Consider the following 19,379-nt stretch of genomic DNA (forward strand, 5'->3'; position numbering starts at 1 on the left):
AGAAAAAACAGAACAGCCAAACTAGATACAAGGTATAGAAACCGTATATTGTAGTATACATCAACTAAACAGCAGCCCTCGTCTTACCCTGAAAGTAATCACACTTCCCATCCATGAAGATGTAGTTCATCAGAATCACACTGAACATGCTGGCCCAAAGGTGAAGGTCACTGAATATCAGAGTGAAGCCTGTTGGCTGCAAAAGTAAAAATGTTAGAGTTATTGAGTCTCTGTATGACACAGGCCAGGAAAGGTTCACATAAGTGTAGTCTACAGCCTTTGATCCAATCAGATAAACCATGCAACAGTTGAGCACTAGGGATATGCGGGATATGCCGAACACCCCCCCCCCCCCCCGGTTCGCACCAGAACTTGTGAACGGGCAAATATTTGTGCAAACACCGTTAAAGTCTATGGGACACAAACCTGAAAAATCAAAAGTGCCAATTTTAAAGGCTTGGATGCAAGTTATTGTCATAAAAAGTGTTTGGGGACATGGGTCCTGCCCCAGGGGACATGCATCAATGCAAAAAAAGTTTAAAATGTCAGTTTTCTTCAGGAGCAGATGCTTACAGCGAAATAAAAAATTAAATCTTCCTTTAAATATCGTGACGGGGGGGGGGGGGGGGGTCTCCTTGGTCTGCCTGTAAAGTAGTGCACCTTTCCCATGTTTATAACAGTACCACAGCAAAATGACATTTCTAAAAGGAAAAATTTCATTTCAAACTGCAATGTAGTGTCGAATCCCAGCAATATAGATAAATACATTGTAAAAAAAATGGGGCGTTCTGTGGGCACTCGAATGTCCCACGAAGGCTCCATAATGTTCTAAATTTGGCGAACATCGGGCTCATCCCTACTGAGCACCAAAGTCAAAGAACATGAAAATCCTCCCCACCTACTTAGAGAAAGTTTGACCCAATAAACTAAGATTGTGTAACATTCATCAGCTTTGCTAATCTCTAGAACTAGCCCTAAATTATTCCCAATTCTAAAATAAGTGAAATGTATATGTACACTACACATTATGTGACCTCATTTTAATGTACAAGAGAATATTAAATCAATATATATACATCAATATATACCTGTACCAATGTGAAATCACCATGTGACCGGCTGCAGCTCTAATAAGATACTGTAACTTAAACATACTGGTTTAGGCGCTGCTTGGTCTTCTGAATAGCAAATACCAGTATGTAAATCCGAACAGTGAGAAATTAAAGCAACTACTTAAATTAAAAAAACAAAAACAAAGTATAACCAGGATTATCGTCGAGCGCATAAGACTCTTGCATGAATTGCAGAGTCCATACTTGCTGTTGAGCGAGTGAGAGCACAATATTTGCAGGACAGCACTCGGAACAATAAAGGACAGCACTCGGTACTATTCAAAGACTACCCAATCGTGTGCAACTATGTGAATGAAGCAGGATATGGACTAAATGTAAAAAAACAACAAAAAAAAAACCACACACGACAAGTATAGTCAAATTGTCATTGTATTTACATACTGGTATTTGAAAGATATTCCAAGGTTCCAAAGAGTACAAATACACTATTGAAGGGCTTTGGAACATGTTCAAGGCCACCTTTTCTGAGTCAGAGTAAAAGAAATGCCAAATTGAGGACCAATCATTTGTAAAGCCCCTTTCACATTGAGGCATTTTTCATGTGGTACAGCGCTAAAAATAGCGCTGCTATACCGCATTAAAAAACCTGCCCTTTAGTGTTCAATGTGAAAGCCCGAAGGCTTTCACACTGAAGCGGTGCGCTAGCAGGAGCGCTCCAAAAGTCCTGCTAGCCGCATCTTTACCGCGGTATAGGAGCGGTGTGTCCCATTGAAATCAATGGGAAAGCGTGGTAATACCGCCCGCAACACTAGCAGGGGTTAAAACCTCACCGCTATCGCCCGAATATTGCGGTAAATACGACGGTATAGCCGCGCTACAAATAGCACGCCTCAATGTGAAAGAGGTCTAAAGCAAAGACCAAGCACAGGCTTTGCCAAAGCCACAAATGTAAACTATTATATGTGTACAAAGGGTGACCACTATGGCAGTGATTACAGTGATTAAAAAAAAGGTACTTACATAAAACACAGAGAATAGTACCAGTATGGGTATCTGCAACATGCACACCTGAACCGCAATGCAAGTTCCAATCTCGATGCTGAGAAAACAGGTTTCTTCCATTAGAAAAAAAAAAAAAAAAAAAAAAAGGACACCGAACTAATCTGTATATATTAACACTACCGAACACTGATACGACACACGGACCCTCAACCATAGATAAAAACCTAAAAAGACCAGCTTTCTATATGATCTTGATGCAGCTATTCCAAATCCCATGCACAAAGGTAATGCATGCAATATTAAAAATAAAAAAAAGGGAAGCGTGACAATTTTGTGATAGAGATAGATAGGAGATATTTATAAAATTAAAAAGTGAAAAAAAATAAACTGCACTGCATGCCTCCAAAAGAGAATGCCTTTAGGAACTTCCTGCTCATCAGGAAAGAATTGGCACTGAACGCCTGTAAAGTGTAAACACTTGATACCAAGCTCCTGCAGTGGCCGACAGGCTCAGCTGCTCATGCCAAGAAAGCGGTAAGCTTAGGGCAAGCGATAGGCCACTGGAAATAGTTGATAAAATGACAGGTTCAGTGCACTCATTCTCACCAACAATGAGCCAAGGAATATAGGGAGACTCCTGCAGAAGGTGGCCAGCTCACAGGCTTAATCTGGGGAGATCACAACTAGGGTTGCCAACTCATCCCTTTAAAACAGAACACATATTAATTACACAGGTTCTGAGGCTAATTTAATGCAAATAAGGCACCAAGTGAGTTTAATTACCTCCTTAACCAGCCACAGAACCCGTGTAATTAATATGTGTTCTGTTTTAAAGGGATGAGTTGGCAACCCTAATCACAGCTGAACACAGGCAGCCAATGATTTGTTTGCAGACTCTACTAAAAGGATGCAAAAAACAATGAGAGGTTGGCTACTGTGGAAGTCTGTCACTATATTTCCTAGCTCACCATGGTGATGAGAGCGAGTGCACTGTCATTCTGTCAGCCACTATTAGTCAAACATCTTTAATAAAAGTGTTTTGTGCAAGAATCCTGCACTCCCCCCCCCCCCCTTTTTCGCCAATATTACCAACAACTGAAGGACGTTAATTTCAAAGAACTATGTAAAGGGGGTTGTGAAGGCATTAACATAAAAATTTATTCTGTGTGTAGCAGCCCCACTCAGCCCCCCTAACACTTACCCGAGACCCATCTCGATCCAGCGATGTTGCACAAGAGATTCAGATGTCCGGGACTCTTCCACATTGGCTTACTGACTGACTGCAGCAGGAGGAGGAGCCAATGAAGAGGGGGCAAGGCTGGGCTGTGGTTCTGTGTCTGAGTGGACAATAGGAGCTTTGGCACCCCTATAGCAAGCTGCTTGCTGTGGGGGCACGCAACAGGAGGGAGGGGCCAGGAGCACCGAAGAGGGACCCGAGAAAAAGGAGGATCTGGGCTGCTCTGAGCAAAAAACACTACACAGAGCAGGCAAGTAGAACAGGTTTGTTTTTACCAAAAATAAATAAAAAAACTTTAATATCACTATAAAAAAAAAAAACAACACACACCACCTCCCACATTAAAGAACGATAAGGGAGAAATTCAAGAAACACTTTCACAAATCAAGCCTTTCCTCTGTCACAATCATAGTGTTTGACGGAAATACAAAGCTTTTTGGGTAGCAATCACACCATTTTACATACAGCTTCATTGCTGCTGGGGCCTCTGACCTCTGGGGAGGGGGAAAAAAAAAAAAAAAAAAACAAACACACACACACACACACACAAAGTTGCATAAACACACCAGTCCATCCAGTTCAACCCGAGTGTGGGTCACCACCATTTCCCATATTCCTGTACATGTGTTCACCAAGAAACACATCTACGTTTTCTGAATTTATCTACACGCCCTGCTGACACCACCAACTGTGGAAAGGGGGTCCCAGATCCTGACTGCTCCAACAGTAAAGAACTCCTTATGTAGTTAAAAGGGATACCACATACACCGTTGAATTTACATTATGCTGTTTTTTTATGTAAATGATTATGGCACTATTTAAAAACCATCGTCCAAGTACTTTTCATAACAGATATACGGCTGTAAAATGACCCAGCTCTCAGCCTGTCTGCAGGGAAACATCAGTGGAAGGAGCTTCTAGTCCTCTGCTGCCAGTCCCATGTTCAAAAACACACACAACCTTTGAATAGGGGGGCGATTTAGAGGGCAGGTCACAAATCACAGCCCGTTTCACGCACCTCCAGCCCATCTCCATTGTTTGTATGTGCTTAGAATTAGAGGGATGGAGGTAAAGCCTCCATTAATCAATATTATCTCGCCTCCATTGTGTTTAGCAGGTATGGACAGGGAAGGAGGGAGTGGGCCATTTATCACTGTGTGCACACGCGAGACTCTATAGTCATAGTCAAAATAGGTTTACAACCTCAAGATTGGTCATATTAGTGGGAGTAGGCCAGAATTTATTGAAATATAAATGAAATATATCATTTCGAATAGGTACGCTTAACTGGTGAACTTTGTTTTTAATTTCAACATTTTTGCAGAGAAAAATCTACAGAAAATATAAACAGTCCAGAAAAAAGTGTAGAATAGGTTGCAGTTTTTCGGTTCTCTCAAAAAGATTTAGAAGTGGGAAAAAAACAAACACATTTGCAGCTTCATTTGTACTTACCTTAGACTCAGGTTGTTTAGTAGTGCAAACTGAATCCCATTAATAAGTTCAGGGAGCTCAGGGATCATTGCTAAAACAGTCACTCCAATAAAATACTGAAATGAGAAACACCACATGCATAAAATTACACAAAAATCCATAAAAAAAAAAAAAAAGTTTGTTTGGACCCCAGGACTCAAATGTGAGAGCTCTCCCTATTGGAATTCCCAGCTCTGCACCTGACCCAAAGGTTCAACAATAGTACTTTTACACAGCGACAAGTCTAATCCAATATAAAGGCCAAGTTTACCTTTGGACCAGGTTACACATACACTGCATTTCTTGTTACCATCATAACCTACCACCAAACAACCTAAAATAAATGACAGCAGTAATGCCACATGTGTATGTTATTTGTGGTTTGAAAACAGTCATACAGCTCAGAAACAATCGTGCGCATTTTGCCTTTATCCTACCTAAAACACCGACACAGATACCATTTAAAAATAAAAATAAAAATAAAAAAATTGCGTGGTCATGCAACTGTACCCATATGATTTTTTTTTTCTTTCCCCCACACAAATAAGAGCTTTCTACTGATTCCTTCCCAGAACTGTATGGCCACGCTGTAGATGTCTTTTGGCTATGGCATAGTTGGCAAGTGCTTAAATAAAAATATCAGACCGATAAATCGCTTTAAAAAGGAAAAAAAAAAAAAAAAAAAAGGGGACATTAGGTTGTACAAATGTGCATATCCTTAAAATACTTTGTTTACAGCATGGGTGCTCAACCTGTGGCCCTCCAGCTGTTGCAGAACTACAAGTCCCATGGGGCATTGCAAGCCGCTGACAGTTACAAGCATGACTCCCAAAGGCAGAGGCATGATGGGAATTGTAGTTCCGCAACAGCTAGAGGGCCACAGGTTGAGCACCCATGGTTTACAGCATTCAGTCTTTCGTGGTAGCAATTATCAGCATGGTACACCTTCCCTTGGGAATCCTTGCAAAAGTGCTCCAAATCTGTCAGATTGTGAGAGCATCTCCTGTGTGCAGCCCTCTCCCAAGTTACCCACCAGATTTTTAATTGGATTCAGGTCTGGGCTCTGACTGAGCCATTTCAAAACTGATCATTTTTTGTTGACTTGGTAGTTACGCTTTGGGTTGCTGTCACGCTGAAGGGCGAAATTCCTCTTCCATCTTCAGCTTTTTAGCAGAGGCCTGAAGGTTTTGTACCAAAATTGTCCCTCCACTGACTACAGATCCAACAGAAGAAAATGGCCCCAAAGCAGAATGTCGTCACCACCATGCTTCACTGTAGGTATGCTTTTTCGGTGATGTGCAGGGTTTTCCACCAAACATACTTTTTGGAATTACAGCCAAATAGTTAAACCTTGGTCTCAGACCATAATACATTTTCCCACATGCTTTTGGTAGACTTGATGTAGGTTTTTCAAAATGAATCAGGCTTGGAAAATTACAGGAGATTGTTGTCACAAGCAGTACTTGCAAGAAATTACTGCAACTCATTTAGGCTTCATTCACACCAATGTATTTTGCAATAGGAACACTTTTCCACATCAATGCATTTTTTGTGCCTCAGTGTTTTTGGAAAGGGAGGGGGGACTTTTCACCACAAAATGCAGTGTTTTGCATGCAATAGACTTCAAATGGACCTGCATCCAAAATGCACATAAAAGCATTTTTACCACAATTTGCATTTTTCATTTAGCTAGTTGCCAATGCCGTGAAGCCAGCCGCCATGTCCTTTTCCCCACTAACAACTGACGCGTGAGCACCCCCCTCCTGGAACAATACCACATGCCCTCAACATGGGGGGGGGGGGGGGGGGCGGTGCTTTATTAAAAATTGCTTCTTCCCCCGGTCTTGTCTTTTGTCTGGAGTTTTTCCTTTGCTGCCACTCCTGCCGACCCTCCTTCAATGCTGCATCCCGCTGATCTGTTCGTGCCAATGTCAAGCACGTCTTAGATCACTATGGTGCCTGGCCATCAGATGTCACAAAGGGGCTGGGCCTCTGGATGACATCCTAGACCCATCATGCCTTGGATGATAAAGTCAGAAGGCAGCGGGGCCTCCGGCTGACACCATCCAATAGCGACACCCCCTAGTTATCTAAGAAATGCTTGACATCGGCGCCGACAGATCAGCAGAATGCACCATCGGAAGAGGGACGTCGGCGACGGAGGAAGAAGCCATTTTTACTAAAGGACTTGTCAAAAACTGTCTATTGTCACACTACATTTTGGTGAATGGGTAGGGGTACCCAGATTCCAATAAGCCCCCCCCCAGACCCCAACAACCACCAGACAAGGGTTGTAGGGAAGAGGCCCTTGTCCCCAGCAACATGGGGTAAGGTGCTTTGGGTTGTATAAATTATGATGCTGCATCCAACAGGGGAAGTAGGATTATAGGAAAATAACAGATTGCCATACTTCTAACCACTTCAGCCCCAGAAGAATTGGCTGTCCAATGACTGGGCTATTTTTGATGATTCGGCACTGTCGCTTTAACTGACAATTGCACGGTCGTGGGATATTGTACCCAAACAAAATTGATGTTCCCACCCCCCCACAGAGCTTTGTTTTGGTGGCATTTGATCATCGCAATTTTTTTTTTTTTTGCGCTGCATATTTTTGGTAAATAATCGCAATAAGCGTTTAGTGATTGGTTTGCGCAAACGTTATAGCGTCTACAAAATTGGGGTTATATTTATAGCATTTAAAAATAAATTTTTACTAGTAATGGCCGCGATCTGCGATTTATATCGGGACTGCGACATTATGGCAGACACTTGGCATTTTGGGGATCATTGTCATTTATACAGCGATCCGTGCTATAAAAATGCACAGATTACTGTATGACACTAGCAGGGAAGGGGTTAAAACTAGGGGCGATCAAAGGGTTAAATGGTGTTCCCTAATATGTTTTCCAACTGAAGAGGGTATGGGATTGACTAGAGGAAGAGATCGGTGTCCATACATTGTATGAACACACGATCAGTCTCTTTGCCCCTGAGAAAACCAGGATGTGTGCGCGTTTACACACACACACACACACACACACACACACACACACACACACACACACACACACACACACACACACACACACACACACACACGCACACACACACACCTGTTCTCGAACGAGCAATTGCGGGTGCCTGGTGGGGATCGTGACCACTGGGCACTTGCATTGGCTCCGGGGGGAGCCGGATTACCCTATGGAAGTTTTCCTTTCTTCGTCCCCTTAATTGTTGGTAGTTCATTGTGGGAGAAATACTGACAGGTGGAGAGACTGAAATCAGCAGAGGAGAAAGTTACATCACGCTAATGCAGACTTGGAAACTGATCATCCACATGGGTTGGCGAAGATACTAACAGGCTGAGAAGTTGGAGCCCACGAAGTAGGAATAATCCAAATATTTAACTCTGTGCAATTGCTGGTTTGATAATTTTACCAGACAACTGTTGGAATCACTTTTGAACTTTTCTGATGAAAAGCGCACATTAGCCATCTGAATCTAAGAAGTGTTGGATCACGCCGTTTCAGCCTTTTTGATTGAGAACTGGGATTTGGATTTCAGGAATTTGTTGGACTTTTTTTGCACAGATGCACTCTGGGTGATATAAAATATTGTTTTAAGAAACTATTTCAATAATTAACCATATATAATTAACTTTTTCTCAACACATAATTATGACATGGTTTTGCAGTTTAAAGATTAGGTATATATAAATTGAGTCTTTATTTTTTTAGTTTCATACACTTTTATTATGTATTTTTTGGTTTATCACATGGTAATTTAATAGCTTTTTGCATTTTTAGAAAGGCCCAAAAAATAAAACACCAAACACACACACACACAAACACACAAACCCACACCCCAACACACACAATTGTCTATGGATTTTAGAGTAGTACATTGAATGTTGCATTATTACGGACATTTATTCAGTGAATAAGCACTTGCACTTTTAGAGTATTAGAGAATATTTTGTGTCACTCGATTTCACATGTGATGAATATAAAAAAAAAAAAATCCACATCAAGATCGTTTCAGTAAAGGGCTGACTTTTGAATCATATAAAGTCCATCTTATTTTAAATGCATATTTGGTACAAATTGTTAATATCATTGTGGATATTCCAGAGCTTTGGGCTGCAAACATATTTATTACAGATAAAACAAATCCTCCTGCATAGGTTTTACTTGTTTATTTCCAGTCTTATCTACATCCCTTCAAAAAGGGTAAAAAAAAAGTTAAAATCATTCTTCATCTGTCAGCACGGGGGGTGGGATGGAGGGGTAAGTGTGTGAGCTGCAGTAAGTGTGTGAGCCGATTGAAGGCGCCAAGTGTAGGCTGTAGTAAGTGTGTGAGCCGATTGAAGGCGCCAAGTGTAGGCTGTAGTAAGTGTGTGAGCCGATTGAAGGCGCCAAGTGTAGGCTGTAGTAAGTGTGTGAGCCGACTGAAGGTGCCAAGTGTAGGCTGTAGTAAGTGTGTGAGCCGATTTAAGGCGCCAAGTGTAGGCTGTAGTAAGTGTGTGAGCCGATTGAAGGCGCCAAGTGTAGGCTGCAGTGAGTGTGTGAGCCAATTGAAGGCGCGCCCTCCACATGCATCAGAACTGTGTTCTGAATAGACCAGCTGTTTGCTGAGCCCTCTCCTCCTCCTTTGCCATAGAGTAGGCCATTTATGTACTTCCCAAAGTCTGCCTGAAAAACTCCACAGTTGGCATCATTCCATCTTGCCTTGTTGCTAGAACATTCCCAGCCATTACTGCTCACCCCCACCATCACAGGCGCTTTACAAACGCATGTGGTCCACCATCTCCTCCATCGCTGAGGTACGGCAGAGCTACTGCAACAGGGAAGAGATTGAATGCAAACTACCGGTACAGGTAGTTTTGTTTTAGTAAAAGGTGAACCCTGTAACTAGGTTTTACACTTACCTGTGACACTGTGGTTTCTTTAAGAATAGGACTGATATGCTCAGTGGCTAGATCTGCACACGCCGCCATTAATAAAGTAGAGCCAATGAGAATGACCACTGCCCGGCAACGGGACCAGTGAACAACAGGGCTATGATGGTGGCCAGGCACTAAAAAAGAAAAGCAAATTTAAGTAAACATGAAAGCTACCCACAATTACTTGTTCACATCGGTCTAAAAACCAGTATAAACATTTACCCAACTCAAAATTGGACTACTTTTTGCTACTGAAACAACCTCAACCCAATATAAAAAAAGGGGGGGGGGGGGGTTGTTCATTATCCAGGATGACAAATATTTCTAGCAATGTTTAAAGTGGAATTTCAGTTTAGGCACTTGTCTGGTCATTGGAATTATAAATGCAAAAATTCACACTCTACCCTTCCTTCAACTTACAAAAGAAAACAGAACACAAGATACAGATCTGTGCGATTCTGACCAAGCAAAGAAAAATGTTCTATACAGCTTAGTAACATAAACCCGATTCTTTGCAAATTGTAAACAGTTATAATAAAACACAAATATATACTGCATATCCTCTTACCATGGCAGTCACTGATGTGAATATCATAAATATGAGAATGGGTCTTTAGTGTGAAGATAAGTCCTATGACATAAGCAGCAGGCAGCAAAATGCACACTGTGTACACCAAGGGTCTGAATAAGAGTGAAACCATAAATTAGGTAAACCGCTGCAGATTCACATCCATTTATCTTTGACATGTTTAACCAGCTCAGGCTAGAGTCATATTTTAAAAAAAATGTTCACATGTTAAAACCAGCATTTTTGCTGGAAAAATTTAGAACTCCAAAATATTATATATTTTCTGAAAGCACAGGCCCTATAAAATTAAATGGTGGCAGTTGCAACTTATGCGTTGGATAGACAACTGCAAAAAAAAATTGTGCAACATATTTTTAGAAAAAGAACAAAAAATAAATAAAATAAAAAATCTATTTTAGTGCACACAATAAAAATGGGGTTTCCTGACGCATTCATGGCAGCACACAATGGGTTGTGACTCCGCCCCCACAACCTGACAGGATTGGTTACCTATAAATTTGAAGAGGGAACACCCCGCACCATTCTCTTTTTTATCCTCACCTGACAAGACTGGACGTTACAAGAAGATTTGCCTCTTACCGCAATCGCCCCAGCAGGTTCAGGCCTCTCCTGTTTGGAAGTCCCTCCTGTACAGTCTCTAATAGAGCTATATGGTGGGAACCCCGCTCTGGTGGTCTCAGGGGTCTGTCCAAGGTCTCATCCTGGCAATTTATCCTGGCTGTTTTACAAGCTTTAAATAAGCTTAATATGGCATGGCTCCCCTTTCCTTTTTTGCTATCTCTATGCTTCCTAGAGGCTGCTGTGCTGCTCTGGCTCATTATTAGTGGTCTTATTTTTATTCTAGTCCCCAGTTTGCCCAATAGTTTACCTGGGCTTTGCTGGGCTCTGCTGTCCCTCTCGCCACCGCCGCCGCTCCTCCTGGTCGCTCTGCGCATGCGCGCAGCAGGCTGATGGCGTCGGCGGTTCCCTTCGCCCTCACCCAAGATGGCGGCGGTCGGCGCGGGACGCTACTGCGCATGCGCGGCCGCGTCATCAGCGCCGCGACTACGGCGCCAATTTTAAAAATAGGGAAATCTGTTTTTCCTCCCTCTAGGCTGCTGCTCTGCCTAAAAAATTTCAGGAAAGCTCTCCAGGTACTTGGGGCTTCTCTCCTTTCAGGCCCTTCTGCTCCTTTCTCCTCTCCTAAGCCTAACACCTTCCTTTCTCCTTTCAGACACCTGCTGTCCCTGCATCCTTTTCATGGAGCCCACTGCCCTAGCAGACCACCACCAGCAAACAAGGTAAGGAGGCCGTCCAAGTTGGTAAGTAGTGAAGAGACAAAAGAGTGCCGGCCACTAACACTGCATTGTTTTTGCAGTCCCATCAGGCCTAGAGATGCAAGTCCACGGCAAAGAAGGAGATCCAGCCATGCATCTAGCAAACGCTCACACAGAAGTCGGTCAAGATCACCCTCTCGTCATTATCGATCTAGGCATAGCCGATCACATCGCAGCCGCTCCCGTCGAAGCCGGTCTCACCGCAGACGGTCACCTTCAGTTCACCGCGAGCATTTTCATACCCGTCCTGCAGCAAATGCTTGCTGGGTGTGCGGTGCTGCTGCATTGCCAGGAAAATTAGCCTGTCGCTCCTGTTTTGCCGAGGCAACCAGAGAAAAGGAAGCGGACGCCAGAATGGCCACGGAAATCTTAAGAGAGTCGGTACGGGAATCGATCATGGAGACCTCGGCCATGCCTAGTAACCCTATTCCGGGTCCTTCATCTGCACACGGCTCGTATGCCCAACTAGCAGAGACCCACTCTGACTTCGGAGAACGCGAGCCAACATCAGGATTTGATTTCAGCTTAGTGGAGCCCTTTGCCCGCTCCGTTAAAGAGGCTATTGGCTGGGAAGAAACCATAGAAGAACCCCAAAAACTTGGGAAATACTTCCCTGAATTGAGAAAAGATCCTGTGCTATTTCCATTCATTGAGGAACTGGAGGATCTCATTAAGGACGAATGGGAAAAACCGGACAAGCGGCCCAGCCTGTCCAACAAGCTGGCAAAGCTGTACCCTCTAAAGGAGTCCAAGGTCACCTCCTTCATTAATGCTCCTATTGTGGATTCATCCCTTATGCGACTCGCTAGGCATGTCACCTTGCCGATAGAGGATGCGGTCACCTTCCGTGATGTCCTCGATCGTAAAATCGACTTAGAATTGAAAAAAGCCTACTCCTCGGCAGGGGGGGCCTGCAGGCCAGCTATCACCACAGCGGCCGTGGCTAAGGCCATTTCTGCATGGGCGGCCAATGCGGAGAAAGCCCTCCTAGAAGGGACTGACCAGAATGAAGTGATCTCCTCCCTACAAGAAATCAGGCTAGCAGGCGACTTCATGGCAGGGGCCTCAGTGGACATTATTTGCTCCGCCGCTAGATCTATGTTGGCCTCAGTAATGGCCCGCAGGGCCTTATGGCTGAAACCCTGGGTCGCTGACTCTGCTTCCAAATCTAATTGGTGTAAAATACCCTATGACGGCACGAACCTGTTCGGTGCGAAGCTGGACTCAGCAATTTCTAAGGTCACTGGGGGAAAGTCTGGACTTATTCCCTCCGACAGAAAACCCAAGCCTCAGAAGGGCCCTGCCTTCAGGCGCAATCTGCCGGACAGGTACAGGGATACTAGATCCTATCGCCCGGGCAAGGATTTCAGAAGGGATTGGAGGTCGACTCGTCCAGAAATCCAAGGCCTTCACCGCCGGAGACCAGCAGAAGTCCTTTTGAAGGCTCGCCTGCCCACCCAGCTCAGGTGGGCGCCAGGCTCAGGAGTTTTGCACGAATTTGGGCGGAGCACATAAAGGGACCCGTGGACACTCTCCACGGTCAGATATGGCCACAAATGGAATTTTATGGGGGCATTTGCAGGAAGTTTCTTTCGTCCTACCAAAGTACCTTCTTCCCCGAACAAGAGGAAACTGCTCCTGCAGTACGTCGGAGTTAATTCAGAAAGAGGCAGTTATAGAGGTTCCTCCGCACCTAAGGGGCAGGGGATTTTATTCCCCTTTATTCTTGGTGCGAAAGAAGTCGGGGGATCTTCGCCCCGTTCTGGACCTCAAGCGGCTCAACGCAAGAATCAGAATAGAGGCCTTCAAGATGGAGAGCCTCCAGTCCATCCTTCTGGCAGTGAATCTGGGAGACTGGATGCTGTCCGTAGATTTGTCGGACGCCTATCTCCATGTGCCCATCCATCCAGCCTTCCAGAAATGTCTCAGATTTTCCATCAACAAGTGCCACTTCCAGTTCCGATGTCTACCATTCGGCATCTCCTCGGCACCCAGAACGTTCACGAAGGTTCTCCTTCCCCTCATTGCACTCCTCATGGAAAAGGGGCTACGGGTGCACCTAGACGACATTCTCCTTTTGGCAGAAGATCGGGAGACTCTGCTCCTCCAGCGGGAAACCCCAATATCGACCCTCCAGAACTTTGGCTGGTTGATCAACTGGCGGAAGAGCAGCCTGCAACCTTCACAGGTCGTGATATTCCTGGGGGCAGAGCTGGATACAAAACGGAACAGGGTACAGCTCCCGTTAGAGAAGGTAGTACCTTTGGTTCAGAAAGTACAAAATCTAATGTCCTCCAGACGTCCGTCAGCCAGAACCTGAACCTGAGCATGCTGGGCTCCATGGCGTCAACCATACCCATGGTGCAGTGGTCCCAGTGGCACATGAGAACGTTGCAGAACGCATTCCTCAGACAGTGGAACGGGACCTCAATGTCCCAGTCCATCCGTATTCCCGACTGGGTGAAGCACTCGCTTTGGTGGTGGACTCACCACCCCAACCTCAGAAGATTCAGGCCTATAGCCCCTCCAAGTCCGGAGATAGTGACAACAGACGCCAGTCAGAGAGGTTGGGGGGCTCATTATCAGGACCATGCGGTCCAGGGTCAGTGGCACTTTCCAGCTCAGGGTGTAGTCTCCAACGTATTGGAGCTACGAGCAGCCTTCCAAGCCCTTTTAGCCTTCGCACCTCTACTACGAGGGAAGAGAGTGTCCTTCTCCGGATAGACAACAAGGTCGCGGTGGCCTACATTCGAAGACAGGGTGGTACCCGGAGTCGCACACTGTTGGAAGAAGTTCGTCCCATAGTGGAGTGGGCTCAGGTACACCTTCTGGACCTGAATGCAGTTTATGTCCCGGCGGCGCAGAATGTGCTAGCCGACTATCTGAGCCGGGAATCGCTCTCGAACAACGAGTGGTCTCTGAACCACCGGGCATTCTCCCTCCTAACGAAGGCATGGGGCATCCCAGAGGTCGACTTGGCAGCAACACCAGCGAATGCCAAATGCCCGAGGTTCCTCTCCAGAGCTCCCTTTCGGTCAGCCGAGGGGACGGACTGCCTAGTACACCCGTGGGACTTCAACCTGGGGTACATCTTTCCCCCAACTCCTCTAATAGCGAGGTTCCTAGCCAGGCTCCGGAGGTCCTCAGTCACAGTAATCATGGTGGTGCCATTCTGGCCGAGGAGGCCGTGGTTCACGACCCTCTTGCAGCTCAACACCCGGCCTCCAATCCACCTGCCGTTCTCAGCAGATCTCCTATATCAAGGCCAGTTCCTCCATCCGGCCCCGGACAGACTACACAGCATGGAGGTTGAGAGGATTAGGCTGAGAGAACAAGGTTGCTCCCAAGAGGTGATAGCGACACTGATGCAAGCCAGGAAAAATTCCACAAATACCACCTACACTAAGGTTTGGGAAAGATTTATTCTGATGGCACAATTAAAAGGCTGGGATCCTGTCTCTCCAGCTCCATCCCAAATTCTGGAGTTCCTGCAGTCGGGCATTGATAAGGGACTGAATTCAAGTACCCTCAAGGTACAGATATCCGCCCTGTCTGCCAAAACAGGCACTAGATGGGCTATTCACCCTCTGGTTATTCAATTCATGAGAGCTTGTCTGAAGATCAGACCCCCCAGAAGACCATCCTTTCCTACATGGGACCTTTCGGTGGTTCTAGAGGCCCTCTCCTTACCACCCTTTTTTCCGTTTGACTCCATTTCCCTGTGGGACTTGACTCTGAAATTATCCTTCCTCATCGCTATTTCTTCAGCCAGAAGGGTGTCAGAGATCCAGGCTCCGATGGCCAAGGAGCCCTATTTAGTCTTCCTATCCGACAGAGTGGTACTAAGGCCTTTAGACCGTTTCCTACCAAAGGTTGCTTCGGCCTTCCACTACAACCAGGATATCGTCCTTCCACATCTGACGGACGAGAACGGCGAACCTCACGCCTTGGACATTAAAACTACCATATCCAGCTACCTTTCGGCTACCACTCACCTTCGAAAGACAGAGGCTCTCCTGATCATTCCACACGGAGCCAGACGCGGCCAAGCAGCTACTTCTCTTACCATCGCCTCCTGGCTAGTCAAAACTATTGAGAAGGCCTACTCTGTTCAATAACTTGCAGTTCCGGAAGGCATCAGAGCGCACTCGACCAGGGCAGTGGCAACATCCTGGGCAGCATATTGTGGTGTCTCATCAGAATCCGTCTGCAGGGCAGCAACCTGGTCTTCCAGGCATACGTTTATATCCCACTATAGAGTGGACGCTGCTCTTTTGTCTACAGCCGACTTTGGTAGATCCATCATCAGGGCCAATTCTTCCGCTCACTAGGAAATAAATACTATTGCATTAAACCCTCCCGACTGGCAAGTTATTTCCCATTGTGTGCTGCCATGAATGCGTCAGGAAAACGGAAAATTGTATACTCACCTTTCCGTAATTTTCCTTTTCTGACGCATCTTCATGGCAGCACACAGATCCCACCTTGCTGTTTAATGATGATATATACAGAGAATGGTGCGGGGTGTTCCCTCTTCAAATTTATAGGTAACCAATCCTGTCAGGTTGTGGGGGCGGAGTCACAACCCATTGTGTGCTGCCGTGAAGATGCGTCAGGAAAGGAAAATTACGGAAAGGTGAGTATACAATTTTCCGTTTTCTTTGAGCAAATCAATACAAAAACGTGGTACTCAAAATTGCATGCCCACAAAATAGCAAAAGATGACGGTACCTAATATTTTTAATACTGGGCACTTTCATCCCCTTTCTGCCCAGGCCAATTGTAAGCTTTCAGCACCATCACACTTTGAATGATAATTGTGCGGTCATGCAACACTGTACCCATATGACATAATTTTGAGACAGAGAAGCTTTCTTTTGGTGGTATTTAACTCACCACTGGGGTTATTTTTTGCTAAAAAAGTGAAGAAAAAAAAAAGTTGTTTCAGTAATAAAAAAAAAAAAAAAATTAGCAAAATAATTTCCTTAACGGATGAGCACTGAGGCGGCAGCACCGATTATCAGTGTAAATATGCCCTGTCAGAATTGCCAGTTATCAGCTCTCCATTTCTCACTGACAGTGCGTGAAAAAAGGAATGACAATAACCGGAAAGTTTGTTTACATGTAATTAGCTGTGACTGGACACAGCTGATCACATGATAAAAGGGCCACCATGATGGGCTCCTTGCCACGATCAGCTGTGTTCAAGCACAAAATTTATAGAAAATAGTTCATATGACTTATACACCTGCAGTGACTGATCAGGACACCAAGGCCTATACAGCAGCAGTGATTGATCAGGACACAAAAGGAATACCTTATACTAAAGCATCCAAAAAAAGGTGCCCACTTGCTACACCCAACCGAAACCACAAAGATATGTACGCCTTCAGGAAAACAAATTGTGGCCAGTATCGGATGCCAGGATGTGCAAACTGACACCTGGGACATGCAGTTGCCTTTTTGTCTGGCCCCCGGGACGCCTTCTGCGGGTTGTCCTGTCCTCCCTGGGACACCCGATCCAACAGGCACTTCCCACCATCCAATCTCCGATATTGTCTAGGGCATGGGTGCTCAACCTGTGGCTCTCCAGCTGTTGCGGAACTACAATTCCCATGAGGCATTGCAAGCCGCTGACAGGTACAAGCATGTCTCCCAAAGGCTGAGGCATTATGGGAATTGTAGTTTTGCAACAGCTGGAGAGCCACAGGTTGAGCACCCATGGTAGGGCCTCGCAGCAGCACAATGTTAAAGACCCTCTCTTTTTTTTTTTTAAATGCCCAGAAATTTCTATGCACTTCTGCCCAATTAAAAAAAAACAAAAAAAAAAACACATCATTAACCCTATCCCACTGCCTCAAGGCACAGTGTGTTGCAACAATTTATGTTTTGTTTTATTGGTTCAAACACCCATATTTGTGGTCACTGTTTAAAGATCTAGTGTATGCCCGTTAAATTATTATTATTGCAATAGGCTGTACCTACCTTTTTACACAGTTGTATATAACTTCAATACACAACTGTATATTAGAAATACACAAAATAAGTGCAGAAAAAAAAAAATGTATATGCAAAATAAGATACACACTTACCTTACATCACTATATAATAATGTGTCATTCTGTCCTGTCTGTAAAGCAAAATGTATTGTTAAAATATATGGAATATAAAATGATCAAATAAAGCATTAGGGAGATTTACCAAAACTGGTGCACTGATGCCGCTGTGCATAGTAAGGCCGGCCAGAGACAGACAATTTTTTTTCCTGCTTTAAAATACACTCAACCCCCCCCCCCCCCCCCCCCAATCACAGAATTGACAGGGGAATCCCTCCTGCCAAGCCATTGTCTTCTCCCGGAAGAGGAAGCCATCCCCGCCGGGAGAAGACAGCGATTATTGCTAGCGGCTATAAAAAACTGCTTGCAATAATCGCATGTAAAATCCAGCAGGCTGGTTGTGTACAAGTTGATTGAATGATCAACTTGGGTACATTCAGCCTGCCCATACCTCTATGGCCAGTGAACCCATCAGCTTCTAACTCCAGCTTGTTCAATTAAAGGCAGAGTTATTTTTTTTCTACAATCCAGCTCCCCTGTGTACCAATATACCAGTAATGTACCTCTGTTAGACAAAAATACAAGTTCTTTGGTTTTGAAGACCAGGCCTCACCTCCATCCATGGCTGCAGTTTGTAGATCACTTCAGAAATGTCCTGGTAGACAGGGTGGATCAGCCATTATGACCCAGGAAAGGGTTTACCATCTGTCCTCATTAGCACACCTTCACCAATCAACTAAGTTTTCACAGCAGCCATGGAATTCCTCCATATATGAATTTGCATGACCCCCAATGTCCTTTCGGATAGGCAATAGATAAAGTAATAGATTCAGATTTCATGGAGACAAAGGCATGGGGGATGATGCAATAAAATATTCCAAGGAGTTGAGGTGCCTGCTCTTGAAACAGCCAAAGTAGGGGTTCCATGTACAATATTAGATCATATGAGAGAGAGAGGTCATTCCCACCTTGCTCAAGGTAAGAACATATATAAGCAAAACTCCTATCCTTTAGTAAACGAGATTCCGTCATGCCGTTAAACCTAGTGACTGAGAAACCGGATAGAACAGAGGGCCCTGTGACCAGAGGTCTGGCCTGTTTGGAAAAGCCCAAGGCTTGTATGCCTGGAGGTTATGACGATGTCAAGTTCACCTGGGCAAATATGAAGTGATGAAAATCACCGGACTCTGTTCTTCCTCCATCTTGCAGAGCAGTCAAGAAATCTTTCCTGGTAGGAATGCACAGACCAGTCATGGAGACCAAAAATCACCAGGGCATCCACCACCTGGCCACCAACCTGAGCAAGCTCTTCATTACAGAATGCTCATGAGGAATATCGACTTCTGAGGCAACTAGGTTCCCTGGACAAGCAAAGATTTGCAGATCGAGCCCACCAGACTTGTTTGTTAACTTCCAGGGAGAGGGAAGGAACAATTTCCCAGATTCTACAGTTGAGTTAGAATGCCACAATGCCAGAAAGATTTTTGCCTGGCTGGACAGCAGTAGTGGATGATTGAAGGAAAGGCTCTGCTTGTCCCACATCATGAGAACATTGAGCTGAAAAGGTCTTAAGTGGAACTAAGCAAAGGAAACCATCTTGAAGGTTGCCCAGAACACTTATGCAGAAGCGAGTCAAGGGATTTCGGTTGACATGAGTGACAGTTTGACTTTAGAGAACCAAGCTTTTCCTGGAG

General features: G+C 44.9%; 1 protein-coding gene across 1 annotated transcript in view; it reads right to left on the bottom strand.

Annotated features, from left to right (window-relative positions):
- The window catches only part of LOC120931631 (low affinity vacuolar monovalent cation/H(+) antiporter-like), an 85,715-nt gene that overhangs the window by 2,880 nt on the left and 63,456 nt on the right, over positions 1–19,379 (bottom strand). Inside the window, exons 14-19 of the mRNA XM_040343259.1 lie at positions 17,722–17,759; positions 10,293–10,405; positions 9,710–9,858; positions 4,765–4,859; positions 2,094–2,172; positions 88–196 (exon numbers count right to left, since the gene is read on the bottom strand). Of these exons, the coding sequence (XP_040199193.1) occupies positions 88–196; positions 2,094–2,172; positions 4,765–4,859; positions 9,710–9,858; positions 10,293–10,405; positions 17,722–17,759 (583 nt within the window). The remainder of the gene's footprint in view (positions 1–87; positions 197–2,093; positions 2,173–4,764; positions 4,860–9,709; positions 9,859–10,292; positions 10,406–17,721; positions 17,760–19,379) is intronic.

Source organism: Rana temporaria, chromosome 3, assembly GCF_905171775.1.
Source record: "Rana temporaria chromosome 3, aRanTem1.1, whole genome shotgun sequence".
Lineage (NCBI taxonomy): Eukaryota > Metazoa > Chordata > Amphibia > Anura > Ranidae > Rana > Rana temporaria.